We start from the raw sequence: 16,741 nt of genomic DNA on the forward strand, positions 1-16,741 counted from the left end.
GGACTCAGGGCAGCTCAGATTTACTCAGCCTTCCATCCTTCCAAGGTGGGTCAAATGCGGACCCAGATTGTTGGGGGCAAAAAGCTGATCCTGTAAATAGCTTAGAGAGGGCTGTAAAAGCACCATGAAATCTCCTGGGAGGAAACAGGGCCGGAAAAGGCAGGGAGAAGCCTCCGTGGGGCCTCTCAATGAATCTCCTGGGAGGAATCGGGGCCGGAAAAGGCGTGGAGAAGCCTCCGTGGGGCCTCTCTAGGAATCTCCTGGGAGGAAACAGGGCCGGAAAAGGCAGGGAGAAGCCTTGGTGAGGTCTCTCTAGGAATCTCCTGGGAGGAAGCAGGGCTGGAAAAGGCGGGGAGAAGCCTCCGTGGGGCCTCTCTAGGAATCTCCTGGGAGGAAACAGGGCCGGAAAAGGCAGGGAGAAACCTCGGTGGGGCCTCTCTAGGAATCTCCTGGGAGGAAACAGGGCCGGAAAAGGTGGAAGCCTCCGTGGGGCCTCTCTAGGAATCTCCTGGGAGGAAACAGGGCCGGAAAAGGCAGGGAGAAGCCTCCGTGGGGCCTCTTTAGGAATCTCCTGGGAGGAAATGGGGCCGGAAAAGGCAGGAGGAAGCCTCCGTGGGGCCTCTCTAGGAATCTCCTGGGAGGAAACAGGGCCGGAAAAGGTGGGGAGAAGGAGCACGTGCCTCCCATACACTGTGCCAGAGAGAGAAATCCAGGGGGAATGGCAGGAAACTGGCCGTGCCTTCGTGCTGCTCTCTAATCTACTGGGAAATTTTTCCGGGCTCGGGTTCTTATCTAGAAAAGTTCTTAAGTAGAGGCGTTCTTAGGTAGAGGTACCACTGTATTTATTTATCATATATTTAATGATAGTTAATCTATTATAAATCTGAATTACTCTAGCTTTTGATCCCAGCAGGCACAATCAGAGTATTTCCTGGAAAGCAAACAACCACACAAAACCCTAGAGAGGCTGTAATAAAATAAAATGGAGCTGGAGTGATGAATATTTATTTTTATTTTTTAATTTTATTCTTTGTCCAATATACAATACATATGGAAGAGAATAGACATTAAGTAATATATATGAAGATAGAAAGTAAAAAAGAAGAGAAGTGGATGGGAGGGAGAGGATATATATGATATAAGAGATAAGGAGAGAATATATATGATATAGAGATAGATAGATAGATAGATAGATAGATAGATAGATAGATAGATAGATAGATAGATAGATAGATAGATAGATAGATAAGGAGAGAATATGTATGATATTTAAGATAAGGGAAGACAATTGGACAGGGGACGATAGGCACATCAGTGCACTTATATACGCCCCTTACTGGCCTCTTAGGAACCTGGAGAGGTCAATCGTGGAGAGTCTAAGGGGAAAATGTTGGGGGTTAGGGGTTGACACAATTGAGTCCGGTAATGAGTTCCAGGCTTCGACAACTCGATTGTTAAAGTCATATTTTTTGCAGTCAAGTTTGGAGCGGTTAATAGACAGTTAATTTGCACGATAAGGATGTGCTTTCCGATTTGCTATGGTTTACTTACTTCAATTTAGTTTTTTCTCCACCTAAGGGACTTTAAGAGGAAATGCTGACTGGGGGAATTCTGGGATTTACCAACCACGTCTGCTAGAAGTTTGTTCCAAGGATCTACTACGCTTTCAGTAAAATAATATTTTCTCACGTTGCTTTTGATTTTTCCCCCAACTAACTTCAGATTGTGTCCCCTTGTTCTTGTGTTCACTTTCCTATTAAAAACACTTCCCTCCTGGACCTTATTTAACCCTTTGACATATTTAAATGTTTCGATCATGTCCCCCCTTTTCCTTCTGTCCTCCAGACTCTACAGATGGAGTTCATTAAGTCTTTCCTGATACGTTTTATGCTTAAGACCTTCCACCATTCTTGTAGCCCGTCTTTGGACCCGTTCAATTTTGTCAATATCTTTTTGTAGGTGAGGTCTCCAGAACTGGACACAGTATTATTCCAAATGGGTCTCACCAGCACTCTATATAGCAGGATCACAATCTCCCTCTTCCTGCTTGTTATGCCTCTAGCTATGCAGCCAAGCATTCTACTTGCTTTTCCTACCACCCAACCACACTGCTCACCCATATCTATCACTCAATACAGGGGTCTCCAGGGTCTCTTAAGGCTTTTTCAGCCCTTAGGCACCCCAAAAGAGGTTGGCTGGAACAAGGAAGCTCCCTAACACCTTCTTATCAAGAGGCAAAAATGCAGATGATATTTTAAGATCCCCCACAGGGTTCCCTGTACATTTTGGCAAGGGAGGGTAGAAGGGAGGGAGAAAGAGAGGAAGCAAAAAGGGAGGGAGGAAAAGAGAGAGAGAGAGAAAGAAAAAGAAAAGAAAGAAAAAAAGAAAGAGAAAAGAGAGAGAGGAAGGGAAAACAAGAGGAAGAAAAAATACAGAGAAAGAGACAAAAAAGAAAGAGGAGAGAGAGAGAATGAGAGCAAAAGAGAAAAAATAGGAGGGAGGGAATGGGGGGAGGAATGAGTGGGGAGAGAGGAGAAGGGAAGGGAAGGATGGAGTGGAATGAAGGAAGGAAGGAGAGGGGCAGAGGAAGGAAGAAAAGAAAAAGAAGGAGGGAAAGGGAAGGAGGGTGAAAGGCAGGAAAGAAAGAAGGAAAGGGAGGGAGGGAAGGAAGAAAGGAAAAAGGGAGAGAAGGAGAAGGAAGGAAGGAACCAAGGGAGGGAAGGAGTAGGGAGAGAGAGAGGAACAAAAGGATAAGTTGGGGGATGGGTGGAAGGAAGGAAGGAAAGAAAGAAGGAAGGAAAGAAGGAAGGAAGGAACCAAGGGAGGGAAGGAGTAGGGATAGAGAGGGGAATGAAAGGATAAGTTGGGGGATGGGTGGAAGAAAGGAAGGAAGGGAGGGAGGGAGGGAAGGAGTAGGAAGAGAGAGAGGAAGGAAAGGATAAATTGGAGGATGTGTGAAAGGAAGGAAGGAAGGAAGGAAGGAAGGAAGGAAGGAAGGAAGGGACAGACAACCCACAGAGGAACATTAAGAGAGGAGAAAGAGAGAGAAGGACAAAAAAAGAAAGAAAGAAACCCCACTGAATTCACACACAGCCTCCAAATGCAGAGAGGCTGAGATCCTCCTCCTGGCAGAAGAGGCAAAACCTGCCTCCCGAAGTCTCAAGCCAGGGGCTGCTCCGCAGGGCAGCAAAATGCAGCCCCCCCACCTCCCCAAACAAGCTTTTGCACCCAGACCAGTCCAGGCAGGCAGGGATGGAGACCTGGGTAAAACTCCCCCCTCGCTCAGAGCCCCCCTAAAAAAAGACCTCCAACCCTCCAGTCTTCCCCACCTCCCCACTTATGCACTTCTCAGGTTGCAGCCGGTTGCCGCAAATTCCCCCCCTCCACCTCTCCCCCCCACAACCCCCCAAAGATAAAACACCCCAAGGCATCCTCACCCCACGATGTAGATCAGGATGGAGAGCTGGACCACCCGGTAGAGGACCCCCACTTTCTTGTTCTTGGCAATGACATACTTCTCGGTTTTGTAATCGAAAAGCGAGAAGCACAATTCTTTCCAGGCCACCTGGTCCATTTCGGAAGATGCCCGAGGAGCATCAGCGGCCCATCGGATTGGACCGAGAGATGCAGCAGGGAAGACGGTTGAGAGAGAGAGAGACACACAGAGAGAGAGAGAGAGACAGAGAGAGAGACAGAGAGACACACAGAGAGAGAGAGACAGAGAGAGAGAGACAGAGAGAGAGAGACAGAGAGAGAGAGAGAGAGAGAGAGACAGAGAGAGAGACACAGAGAGAGAGAGAGAGAGGGGAGAGAGAGAGAATGCACATCGGAAATGCTACCCACATCTAAAACACGGCTGCTGTTGCTGCAGACCCAGTCCTTAAATGCTTTGCTTTTCAAATTCAGATAATTCAAATTCGAATTTGGAACAGCTGGAAGGGACCTTGGACTTTCTAGACCAACCCTACCTATTCAAGCAGGAGACACACTATCATTTCAGACAAATAGCTGTCCAGTCTCTTCTTCACAACCTCCAAGGGTGGAGCACCCATAACTTCTGGAGGCAAGTAGTTCCACTGGTTAATTGTTCTACCTGTTGGGAATTTTTTCCTTACTTTCAAGTTGCTTGCTATAGTCACTTGGCGGGACCCAGAGGAAGAGCCTTCTCTGTGGCGGCCCCAACCATCTGGAACCAACTCCCCCCAGAGATTAGAATTGCCCCCACCCTCCTTGCCTTTCGCAAGCTGCTTAAAACCCACCTCTGCCGCCAGGCATGGGGGAATTGAGATACTCTTTCCCCATAGGCCTTTACAATTTTATGCATGGCATGTCTGTATGTATGATTGGTCTTTATATAATGGGTTTTTAACTGCTTTTTTAGTATTGGATTTTGTTGTACTGTTTTACTGCTGTTGTTAGCCGCCCCGAGTCTGCAGAGAGGGGCGGCATACAAATCCAATAAATAATAATAATAATAATAATTATTATTATTATTATTATTGTTGTTGTTGTTGTTGTTGTTATTTATTAGATTTGTATGCCACCCCTCTCCGTAGTAGTAGTAATAATAATAATAATAATAATAATAATAATAATAATAATAATTTATTAGATTTGTATGCCGCCCCTCTACGAAGTCTCGGGGCGGCTCACAACAGTAATAAAAACAGTATAACAATGGGACAAATCTAATAATAAAAATATATAAAACCCCCAATAATTAAAAACCATACAGCACATACACACCAAACGTGAAATATAATAAGCCAGGGGGAGATGTCTTAGTTCCCCCATGCCTTACGATATAGGTGGGTCTTGAGTAACTTGCGAATGAAAAGGAGGGTGGGGGCCGTTCTAATCTCCGGGGGGAGTTGATTCCAGAGGGTCGGGGCCGCCACAGAGAAGGCTCTTCCCTTGGGCCCCGCCAAACGACATTGTTTGGTCGACGGGACCCGGAGAAGGCCAACTCTGTGGGACCTTATCAGCCGCTGGGATTCGTGTGGTAGAAGGCAGTTCCGGAGGTATTCTGGTCCAATGCCATGAAGGGCTTTAAAGGTCATAACCAACACTTTGAATTATGACCGGAAACTGATCGGCAGCCAGTGCAGGCCACGGAGTATAGTAGTAATAGTAGTAGTAGTAGCAACAACAATAACAATAAACAAGTAGAGAAGAGTAGAATAAAGTAGAATATTTAATCAATCAATCAATCAATTAATTAATTCAACTTCTATGCCGCCCAATCTCAAGGGACTCAGAATAGAGTAGAATAGAATAGAATGGAATAGAAAATATGGAATGGAATGGAAGAGTTAGAAGGGACCTTGGAGGTCTTCTAGTCCAACCCCCTGCTTAGGCAGGAAACCCTACACTACGTCAGACAGCTAGTTATCCAACATCTTCTTAAAAACGTCCAGTGTTGGGGCATTCACAACTTTTAGAGGCAAGCGGTTCCACTGATCAACTGTTCTGACTGTCAGGAAATTTCTCCTTAGTTCTAAGTTGCTTCTCTCCTTGTTTAGTTTCCACCCATCGCTTCTTGTTCTACCCTCAGGTGCTTTGGAGAGGAGTTTGATTTCCTCTTCTTTGTAGTAACTCCTGTTGCGTGCTCTTGTGTTATTGCGGTTGAAGCTGAAGTACTGTAGTCATTGACCGGTAGGACGTTGCAGCATATGATCTTGTGGGCAATACTCAAATCGTGTTTTAGGCGCCGTAGTTCTAGAAACATAGAAACATAGAAGACTGACAGCAGAAAAAGACCTCATGGTCCATCTAGTCTGCCCTTATACTATTTTCTGTATTTTATCTTACAATGGATATATGTTTATCCCAGGCATGTTTAAATTCGGTTACTGTGGATTTACCAACCACGTCTGCTGGAAGTTTGTTCCAAGGATCTACTACTCTTTCAGTAAAATAATATTTTCTCATGTTGCTTTTGATCTTTCCCCCAACTAACTTCAGATTGTGCCCCCTTGTTCTTGTGTTCACTTTCCTGTTAAAAACACTTCCCTCCTGAACCCTATTTAACCCTTTAACATATTTAAATGTTTCGATCATGTTCCCCCTTTTCCTTTTGTTTTCCAGACTATACAGATTCTAGGCTTTCTAGACCCAGGATTGTTAGTCTATTTTCGTAGGGTATTCTGTTTCGAGTGGAGGAGTGAAGGGCTCTTCTGGTGAAATATCTTTGGACATTTTCAAGGGTGTTGTTGTCTGAGATGTGGTATGGGTTCCAGACAGATGAGCAGTAGTCTAGGATGGGTCTGGCAAAAGTTTTGTAGGCTCTTGTGAGTAGTGTGAGATTGCCTGAGCAGAAGCTGCGTAGGATCAGGTTAACAACTCTAGAAGCTTTTTTGGCGATATCGTTGCAGTGGGCTTTAGCACTTAGGTCATTCGATATTAATATTCCAAGGTCTTTTACTGAGTGTGGGTTGGCAGTGAGAGATTGTTTATTCAGTTCGTATGTGCGGTTTGGATTCTTTTTTAATGAATGGAGATTCACAACCGTTTTAAACATCTAAAGGATTCCATCAGGGATTTCTGATGTCTCCTCCACTCTTTATTTTAACACCGGAAACATTATAAAACAGAATTCAGAGTAATATCTAAATTAAAGGGACTAAAATAAGGAATGAGGAATACAAATTGCAGGCATACGCCGATGCTTTAAGGTTTTTTTAGAGGAACATTTGAAATCAGGACAGAAATTAATTGAAGGAATAGAAATATATGGAGAATGGTCAGGATTAAAAATTAATAAGCAAAAAACAAAACTGTTAATAAAGAATATAACAATAAAACAAAAAGATGAATTGGAAAGAACACTAAACTTACAGACAATAAAAAAATTAAATACTTGGGTTTAATAATAACAAATAAGTGTTCATCTATTAAAAAGATAATTACAATAAATTATTAAACCAAACAGGAACTAGAGAAATGGAAGAAACTACAGTTATTGTTATTAGGATGAGTAGCTGTAAACAAGATGAGCACACTAGCAAAATTTTTATATTTATTCCAAGTAGCCCCTATTAAATTAGAGATGAAATTTTTCAACGATATGAACAAAAATATAACCAAATTTATCTGGCAAAAAAAAAAGCCAAGGATTATTTTTTAAATATTAGATTTGTTGCATTCTGTCCTTCAGACTATACAGATTGAGTTCATTAAGTCTTTCCTGATACGTTTTATGCTTAAGACCTTCCACCATTCTTGTAGCCCGTCTTTGTACCCGTTCAATTTTGTCAATATCTTTTTGTAGGTGAGGTCTCCAGAACTGAACACAGTATTCCAAATGTGGTCTCACCAGCGCTCTATATAGCGGGATCACAATCTCCCTCTTCCTGCTTGTTATACCTCTAGCTATGCAGCCAAGCATCCTACTTGCTTTCCCTACCGCCTGACTGCACTGTTCACCCATTTTGAGACTGTCAGAAATCACTACCCCTAAATCCTTTTCTTCTGAAGTTTTTGCTAACAGAGAACTGCCAATACAATACTCAGATTGAGGATTCCTTTTCCCCAAGTGCATTATTTTACATTTGGAAACATTAAACTGCAGTTTCCATTGCTTTGACCATTTATCTAGTAAAGCTAAATCATTTACCATATTACAGACGCCTCCAGGAATATCAACCCTATTATTATTATTATTATTATTATTAATAATAATAATAATAATAATGATGATGATGATGATGATGATGATGATGATAATAATAATAATATTTATAGGCCGCCCCTCTCCGAGGACTCTGAGCGGCTCACAACAAAAACAATAATACAATGTAATACAAATCCAATATTAAAAGAAAACTGAATTAAAACCCAGGATGATAGAAAAGATGATATCAAAGCAGTATAAATATTTATTAGACAAAATAGAGTTAAAGAGCCTATGATAGACTGGGCAAGGAATGTAAGGCACAATATATAAGGCACAATATACATCTGACTGACAGGGAGAGGACCTGGAACATAAACTGTAAAATTGCCAAATCAATATCATTCAAATAAAAATATTATAAAATGTTCTATGGATGGTACTTATCCCCATCAAGATTGGCAAAAAAATATCCAAATTTTAATTCAAATTGTTGGAAATATAAAAAAGGCATTTTCTTCCATATGTGGTGGACATGTCCCGAATCGAAGGGTTACTAGAAAACAGTTTTATAATTGGTTGCAAGGCATAACAGAAACAGAAATGGAATTTACTCCTGAATTCTTTTTACTTGGAATAATGAAGAAACAATATCCGAAAAAGATAAAATATTTAACAATACACATAATAACAACTGCAAGGATAGCATATGCACAATATAATTCAACCCCACCAGAAAACGTACTGATGAACAAAATTTACAGATGTGCTGAGATGGACAGGCTGACTATGGAGTTTAAAGGATTAAATAATTCAGAATACTATGAAACACGGAACACATGGTACAACTGGATTAGAAAAAATAAAAGAAAGGACTGTGAAACAATGTGAAATGTCCAATGAAAATTCAGAACTTTGTAAATATAGGATGCAATGTAAATTATTAAGTAGATATATAAATTATTAAGCAGCTCTGTGTTAAAATATTGTGATGTTCTTAAAAAATGAAAAACAATAAAAAAAAGAAAAGAAAATGAATGAGAGGCACTGGGTTGGGAGTTAGGCAATTCCTAGTGTGACTTAAAGGCTTTCGTCCTGTATTGCAGTGTTTCCCAACCTTGACAACTTGAAGATATCTGGACTTCAACTCCCAGAAGTCCCCAGCCAGAAGTCCAAATATTTTCAAGTTGCCAAGGTTGGGAAACACTTCTGTATTGGATCTTGGGTGAGGGGACTGCTTTAACCCCATTGATAATAACAATGATAACAATAATAATAGCAGAGTTGGGAGGGACCTTGTAGGTCATCTAGTCCAACCCTCTGCCCAAGCAGGATTGGATTAGATGATTTTACAAGGTTCCTTCCAAACTCTGTTAATCTGATCTGATATCTAAAGTTAAACTGCCTGGGGAATTCTAGGAGTTGGAAGTCCATCCGTTTTAAAGTTGCTTAGAGCAGGGTTAGGGTTAGGGTTAAAGTTGGCTCTTCTATGACATGTGGACTTCAACTCCCACAATTCCTCAGCTAGCATGATTGGCTCAGGAATTCTGGGAGTTGAAGTCCCCAAGTCATAAAAGAGCCAACTTTGCCTACCCCTGTGCTAGAGAATAAATGCCCCAACTTTCTGCAAGCGGTTCTTCCTTAGGCCACTCAAATGGAGGACGTTTGTGCATTTTCGGTCTTCAGTTCAGTTCCCCACATGATTCGTGTCAGTTATCCCCACGTTTCTTCCTCCGCAGGAAGGCAAGACGCCAAAAAGAAAACCCCAAACCATAGAACACGTGAAAAAATATCTCTCGCAGCACATTTGAACGCTGTTGAGGCCTTGAAGCAAATCCCCCTCCTCAGACCCCACAAATGGATAATCTCACCTCCCCCTCCCGTCAAACCCAAACCGGAGATCGCGAGTTTAGTGAGGGAAGAACAAAAACCCCTTTCCTCTATGACAGTGTTTCCCAACCTTTTTTGAGCCGTGGCACATTATTCACATTTTCAAAATCCTGGGGAACATTTTTGGGGGGGGGGGGGGGGGGGGGGGGGTTGGATAAAAAAAAATCTTTCTCCCTTTCCCTCTATTTCTCTCTCCCTCCCTCCTTTCCTTCCTCATTCTCTCTCTCTCCATTCCTTTCTTCCTCTCTTCCTCTTTTTGCTCTCTTTCTCTCTCTCTCCTTCCCTTACTCTATGTCTTTCTCTCTCCCTCCTTCCCCCCCTCTTGCTGTATCTTTCTTTATTTCTCTCTCTTTCTCTGTCTCTCTTGCTATCTCTTTCTCTCTCTTGCTTTCTTTCTCTCTCTCTCTCTCTTGCTATCTCACACTCTCTCGTGCTTTCTTTCTTTCTCTTGTGTTCTCTCTTTCTCTCCCCCCTTTCTCTCCCTCTCTTTCTTTCTCGCTCTGTCTGTTGCTCTCTCTCTCTTGTTCTCTCTTTCTCTCTCTTCCTTTCTTCTCTGCGGAGGCTGGCAAAGGTTTTTCTTATTTTGAATGTTCTGGGTGGGCTGGCAAGGGGATGGAGAGCGCACGCGCACGCGCTCCCGACATTCCAAAGAACCTTCGCCAGCCTCCGCTGAGAGGTTTTCTCCGAGTGCTCGCCGCCGCTGCAGCCACTGCTGCGGGAGGAGCTGGAGAAAGGGGCGGGCGGGCGGCAGGGGCGAGAAGCCAGGGGCGCGAGGGGGGCGGAGGCACTGGGGGCGGCTGCGCTGGCGGCCTCCGCACTTTCGTTGCTCCCCACCCCAAGCTCCAATGCTCAGCTCCTTGTGCGGCCCTGGAAGAGGGTGCGTGTGGGTGTGTTTGCCTTAGAGGTAACTTTGCCGGCTACTACGTGGTGCCGCTGCTGCTGGTGCCCTCCCACCGGGCCCCAAAGGACAGTTGGTGCCGCCCCCACCAGGGAAGCTCCAGCTGGGCGCGGCGCTGCCGGTGCCTCTGACCTGGAGCTCCCGCTCACAGCCGCCAACTGTCCGATGCCGCTGCTGCCGGCACTCTCCCGCTGGGCCCCAAAGCTCATCTCCCACAAAGAAGGAAGACGGGAAGAATGAAGCTCAGCTTCCGATCTCGGAAGCTGAGCTTCGCGGCACACCTAACCATGTCTGGTTGAAAAACACTGCTCTATGACCTGCTCAGTTGGTTGCTTTTTCCCCACCAGACCTAGCTCTCGCGAGACCCTAGCGGCCGTTTGGGCCGCGCGGGCCCGAGCTCTCGCGGAAGTTCCGGGATTGGGAGGTCGCGCGCCGAAGCACGGCCAGCTGACTCTCGCGAGAGTTTGAGTTTGAAATGGCGGCGGGCGCAACCTTCGGAGGGCCCGCTGAGGGCCCGTGAGGCCTTTAAACCCGGGAAGGGGGACGGGGGTGTCGGGTCCTCCGCCGCCGCCGCCCGGCCTCCTTTTTCGCTGTCTCCCGCTCGCATGGCGCAGCTGCGGCCTCGGCTGCTGAGGACCTACTCGGGACTGAGGGGCCGCGGAGGACGAGCGGGAAGCAAGACCGGGCTGAGGCTCCTGCCGCGGGCGGCGCCCTGGATCTCGCCCCCCGCCGACCCCAAGCGCCTCTTCAGCAGCAGCTCCTCCTGCTCCTCGCCCGCCTCCTTCAACGACGACGACAACGACCCGGATTTCCGCCCGCCCGCCAAGGCCCGCCCGCCGCCTGCCAAGAAAGTGGGGGGGAAGAAGAAGAAGAAGCAGCAGCGGGGCCCCTCCAAGGAGAACAAGCCTCCCCGTAAAAGCAACCAGAACAGCAGCTCCTTCGTGCCCCCGACACCTCTCCGCAGGAACGTCACCTATCGACGGCCTAGGAGGGACCCCTCGCTGGGCCCCCCTCGCCGGTTGGGGGCTCCTCTGCTGTGCAGTACTCCAGAGTGGCCACTCTTGACCCCATTGGAGGCCAAAAGGAGGAGGAACCCCCAGGAGGAAGGCAAGGAGAAGGACCCCCATTGCCCTGTCTCCCACCCTCTGTGGGAAGTGATCCGGGAAGACAGCCCGGAGTCCAACCATGGGGTCCTCTTGGAGCTGAGCATGCTGAAGATGGACTCGGAGGGGCAGGATAAAGGCGACTCCCTGCAGCTCTTCAGCCCAGAGGAGGCCAGTCCGCATCCGCAGAAGTCACTGCAGGATGGTTCGCTGATGGACCCAGCACGTCCACAGTGCTTTAGGGATATGGCTGACTTTCCCATCCAAAGTACTTTGCATTGTGAGACCTCCCAGAGAGGGGTGGAAGCCTCCCAGGTCATGCGGGAGCAGAGCCCAGACAGAGGGTCCGATCAAGGCTATGCTCCGTTGATGGAAGCGAGCCCTGCTGCCCGAAGTCCTGTTTGCGGCGTTTTCAAACTTCGAGCCAAAATGCAGGGTGGTAAAATTGCGCTCTCTCCCCAAAAAGAGACTGTTTTTCTCGCTCCAGAGCGAGAGCTGAGTTTAGCTCAGGACGTTAGCACTCCCGAGGAGATGGCTGGAGAGGTCGGTAAGCTTTCGGAAGGAGCAAGTGATCTTTCTATCGTTCCCAACAGTACCCAGTTCCAGCCGATTGTGGTCCTGGATGATCAGGTGGTTTTGAATTGGTTGGCTGATCGGTCCACCGGAAAGCAAAAGGCTTCCTGTTCCTTGAAGAAGAAAAAGCTCTTCCTGGCCCAATCTCCCCACATCCTGCGTAAACCCCCCAATTCCAAGAACAACCACCAAGTGGCCCCCAATTGTAATCCTGGAGGGACTGGCCGGAAAGCTTGCATTAGCGGCTTCAGTTCTAAACGCTGGGGGCGCCAGAAAGCCAATCAAACGGCACATCGGCAAAACACGGGCTGGAAACATCAAGCGGATTCTCTCCTGCAGGAGCGGATGAAGTGGAATGAGATTGAAGACCAGCTTTCCGTCTCTTTCCTACCTTTAGACTCCTCCCTCAAGAATTCCAGCTTGTGGCGTAGAATCCGGGCTTCTTTTTCCCTCCATAAGAAGAAAAAAATCCTCTCCGAGACCGATAGCCTGAATGGTAGCGCCACTTGCTATTATTCATTCCAGTCCCCTCTTCACAAGGCTTGCAATACCCCTTTCACACAAAAGCTGGGCTATTCCATCTGTCCATCTTCCTCCATGGTGTTGCTTTCATCCATGACCTCCCTCTCCACCTCAGAGGTGAGCTTGACAGATGCTGAAAAAGTCTACAGGGAGTGCCAGCAGGAGGGGCCTGTCTCATTTGAGGAGTGGATTTCTCAAGAGAAGATGCCAAAGTGTGAAAAAATTGGGGAAGGGGTGTTTGGGGAGGTTTTCAAAACCGAGTCTGAAAGGGGAACTGTGGCTTTAAAAATAATCCCCATCGAAGGGAGCGAGCAAGTCAATGGCGAACCGCAGAAGACGTTCTCCGAAATCTTGCCGGAAATTATTATTTCCAAAGAACTCAGCCTCCTCGCCGATGAGGTGGTTAACCGAACCTCGGGTTTCATCCGGTTGTATTCCGTTCATTGTGTCCAAGGTACTTACCCCGAGCATCTCCTGAATGCATGGGATGAATACCACCGGCTGAGGCAGTCCGAAAACAACCGGCCGGATTTTTTCAGCGACCAGCAACTCTTCATGATCCTGGAGTTTGAATTTGGAGGCACGGATCTGGAGAACATGAGGAACCGGCAGCTGAATTCAGTGGCTTCGGCAAAGAGCATCTTGCACCAGGTTACAGCTTCGCTGGCTGTGGCTGAGGAAGCCCTCCGCTTCGAACATCGAGACTTGCATTGGGGCAATGTGCTGGTGAGGAAAACCAGCTTAAAAGAAGTAGCCGTTACCCTGAACGGCAAAGTCCACGTCCTTCCCACTCAAGGCATTCTGGTGAACATTATCGATTATACTTTTTCCAGGCTGGAGAGGGATGGTTTAACAGTGTTTTGCGACCTTTCCACCGACGAAGAAGTGTTCCAAGGGAGAGGGGATTTGCAGTTTGATATTTATAGGCAGATAAGAGAAGAGAATGCCAACAACTGGGCCGATTATTTCCCCCACAGCAACATTCTGTGGCTTCACTATTTAGCAGACAAACTTTTAAAAGAAGTGTCTTACAAAAAGAAGGCCAGCTCGTCCTCCATGAAGCACGTACAGAAACAGCTCAGGATGTTCTCCACGAACGTTCTCAATTTCAAGTCTGCCACCGAGCTGCTTAACCTAGGGACCTTCTTCCAGTGAATTCACTTGACCTTGGAGGACTGAGGGAGGAGAGTTTTTAGGCCTTCTCAGATGCTTTAGAAAAAACTTCCACACGGTATCACGATCTTTAAAACCACATTATTGTCAGAGTTGCTTTGCATTACGTTTGGTTAGAGGGAATCCCAGCCTTCCCCACATAACCGTTTTTTAAAAACTTTTAAACTTACTATTAAAACTGACTTTTAAACCATTTTAAATTTGCCCCCTTTGCAAAGCCCCTTCATATATTTTAATTATTGTGGCTTGTTTTGAAATAAAGTACAATCCTTTTGTAAGGAAACCTCAGAAAATTATGCCAGCTTTACTTTTGCAGTACAGTATTAAATCAGATGAGTGCTTTTTATATTAAACATTTCTATGTTGCCCAAACTGCATCTCCTTTTTTTTGACTGCAAAAATATGTTAATTTAATGGTGTACAGCAACCCAGTTGATCTCAGAAACACCTGCTAAGCTGGTTAGTAGTTATGTGGGAGACCAGCATGGTAAGGGCTGCACTCCCAGGCCATGGAGTTAGTTCTCAACTTCCAACCGTTTGAGATTAAAATGGTTCTGAAAAAAGCAACTTATGACCCTTTTTTGCATGACCATTTCAGCCTCCCCATAGCCACACGGTTAAAATTCAGAGGCTTTGGTAACTGGTTCATATTTATGATGGTCGCTGTGTCCTGGGGTTATATGATCCCTCCTGCAAGTAAAATCAATGGGGAAACACAAGAACAAGGGGACACAATCTGAAGTTAGTTGGGGGAAAGATCAAAGGCAACATGAGAAAATATTATTTTACTGAAAGAGTGGCAGATCCTTGGAACAAACTTCCAGCAGACGTGGTTGGTAAATCCACAGTAACTGAATTTAAACATGCCTGGGATAAACATATATCCATTGTAAGATAAAATACAGGAAATAGTATAAGGGCAGACTAGATGGACCATGAGGTCTTTTTCTGCCGTCAGTCTTCTATGTTTCTATGTTTCTAAGCCAGATTCACTTAACAACAGTTGAGTCTTAAGTTAACCACCAAAGTGATTGATTTAACAACTGTAGCAAGAAAATGGAGCGAAACTCTTGACAGAGGGAGTGGTTCACTTAGCAATCGTGGCAAGAAACATGGTAAAATGGGGCAAAAATCAATGGTCTTATTGACAGAAATTTGGGGCTCAATTGCGGTCGTAACCCAAGGACTGTAAAACATGATGGGGGGGGGAGGAATCATCAGGTTTTTTAAAAAACTGGATTTAAGTACCTGTATACAGCTATCATGTCCCCCCTAGCCCTTCTTTTTACTAGACTATCCATGCCCAGTTCCAGCAACCTTTCCTCGTATGGCCTGGTCTCTAGTCCCCTTATCATTTTAGTTGCTCTTTTCTGCACCCTCTCAGTTGTTCCACTGATTAATTGTTCTAGCAATCATGAAGTTTCTTAGTTCTAGGTTGCTTCTTTCCTTGATATATTTCCCATCCTGGATTTTTGCTTCTTCCCTAAGGAACATCCCTCTTGTTTTCCCCTATGCAACAAAATATGTGGTAATTAACCCTTAAGTGCAAATTGTGGGGTAAACAAAGCATTCAGCTAAATGCATCTGAATTCTCACTGGGGCCAATTTACTTGGCAGTGAGAAGAAAGGAAATCTATAATTGGGAAAGCAGCATTGCTATTAACATGCTGCTGTGCTGGGGATTGGCTAGCAGGGTGTCCTTGATTTACAACAGTTCATTTAGTGACCATTTAGAATTTGAACGGCATTGAAATAAGTAACTTATGACCATTTTTCACACCTAACGTCCCCTCAGTCCCACGATCCAAATTCTTGGCGACTTAACTCATATTTAGTTGCAATTGCAGCTTCCTGGGGTTATTTTTATTTATTTATTTTATTTATTCATTTGTCCAATACACAACTACATAGGAAGAAAAATCGACATGTAGTAATATATATAAGGGTAAAGTGAACTTAGAGGAGAGGATATATGAAAGAAAGAAAAAATATATGATAAGTGAGAGAAAGGAAAGACAATTGGACAGGGGACGAAAGGCACACCAGTGCACTTATGTACGCCCCTTACTGGCCTCTTAGGGACCTGGAGAGGTCAATCGTGGAGAGTCTAAGGGAGAAATGTTGGGGTTAGGAGTTGACACAATTGACTCCGGTAGTGAGTTCCACGCTTCGATAACTCGATTGTTGAAATCATGTTTTTTACAGTCAAGTCTGGAGCGGTTCGTATTAAGTTTGAATCTGTTGCATGCTCTTGTGTTGTTGTGGTTGAAGCTGAAGTAGTCATTGACTGGTAGGACGTTGCAGCATATGATCTTGTGGGCAATACTCAAATCGTGTTTTAGGCGCCGTAGTTCTAGGCTTTCTAGTTTTCTAGGGTTGTGTGATTATTATTTTTTTTGCAAGCTACTGACAAGCAAAGTCGATGGGGGAGACGATTCACTTAACAACCAGGTTATTAACAACAACTGTAGTGATTCACTTAGGCAACTGGCAGGAAAAGTTGTGAAATTGGGGAAAAATCAATGTTTCGCTTAACCACAGAAATGTTGGGCTTCCTTGTAGTCATAAGTTGAGGATGACCTGTATAGTGATTCACTTAACAACTGTGGGAAGAAAGGTCGTAAAATGGGGCAAAATTCATAACCACTTTCTTGCTCATAGAAATTTGTGGGTCCTGTGTCTGCAAACGTGCGAGGGAATGCTTTGACAGACAGCTGCTTGGTTTTAATGCTGATTTCGTTGCTTCTTTTTACTGACAATATTTACATAGAAACATAGAAGACTGACGGCAGAAAAAGACCTCCTGGTCCATCTAGTCTGCCCTTATACTATTTCCTGTATTTTATCTTAGGATGGATATATGTTTATCCCAGGCATGTTTCAATTCAGTTACTGTGGATTTATCTACCACGTCTGCTGGAAGTTTGTTCCAAGGATCTACTACTCTTTCAGTAAAATAATATTTTCTCA

The 16,741-nt window shown here is 45.1% G+C and overlaps 2 protein-coding genes across 2 annotated transcripts in view; one reads left to right on the forward strand and one right to left on the reverse strand.

Annotated features, from left to right (window-relative positions):
• Window positions 1–3,574, reverse strand: part of P2RX5 (purinergic receptor P2X 5) — a 40,845-nt gene extending 37,271 nt beyond the window's left edge. Inside the window, exon 1 of the mRNA XM_070742806.1 lies at window positions 3,438–3,574. Coding sequence (XP_070598907.1) covers window positions 3,438–3,574 — 137 coding nt within the window. The remainder of the gene's footprint in view (window positions 1–3,437) is intronic.
• A 7,273-nt stretch (window positions 3,575–10,847) lies between these two features.
• On the forward strand, window positions 10,848–14,143 carry HASPIN (histone H3 associated protein kinase). Its single transcript, XM_070735432.1, has one exon. The coding sequence runs from the start codon at window positions 11,006–11,008 to the stop codon at window positions 13,751–13,753; it is 2,748 nt and encodes a 915-aa protein (XP_070591533.1). The 5' UTR covers window positions 10,848–11,005; the 3' UTR covers window positions 13,754–14,143.
• The last annotated feature ends 2,598 nt before the right edge of the window (window positions 14,144–16,741 follow it).

The sequence above is a fragment of the Erythrolamprus reginae genome, chromosome 1 (assembly GCF_031021105.1).
Source record: "Erythrolamprus reginae isolate rEryReg1 chromosome 1, rEryReg1.hap1, whole genome shotgun sequence".
NCBI classification, from domain to species: domain Eukaryota; kingdom Metazoa; phylum Chordata; class Lepidosauria; order Squamata; family Dipsadidae; genus Erythrolamprus; species Erythrolamprus reginae.

Excerpts from the sequence above, each read along its gene's own strand:
- HASPIN (XM_070735432.1), top strand. The coding sequence starts at position 11,006 with ATGGCGCAGCTGCGGCCTCGGCTGCTGAGGACCTACTCGGGACTGAGG.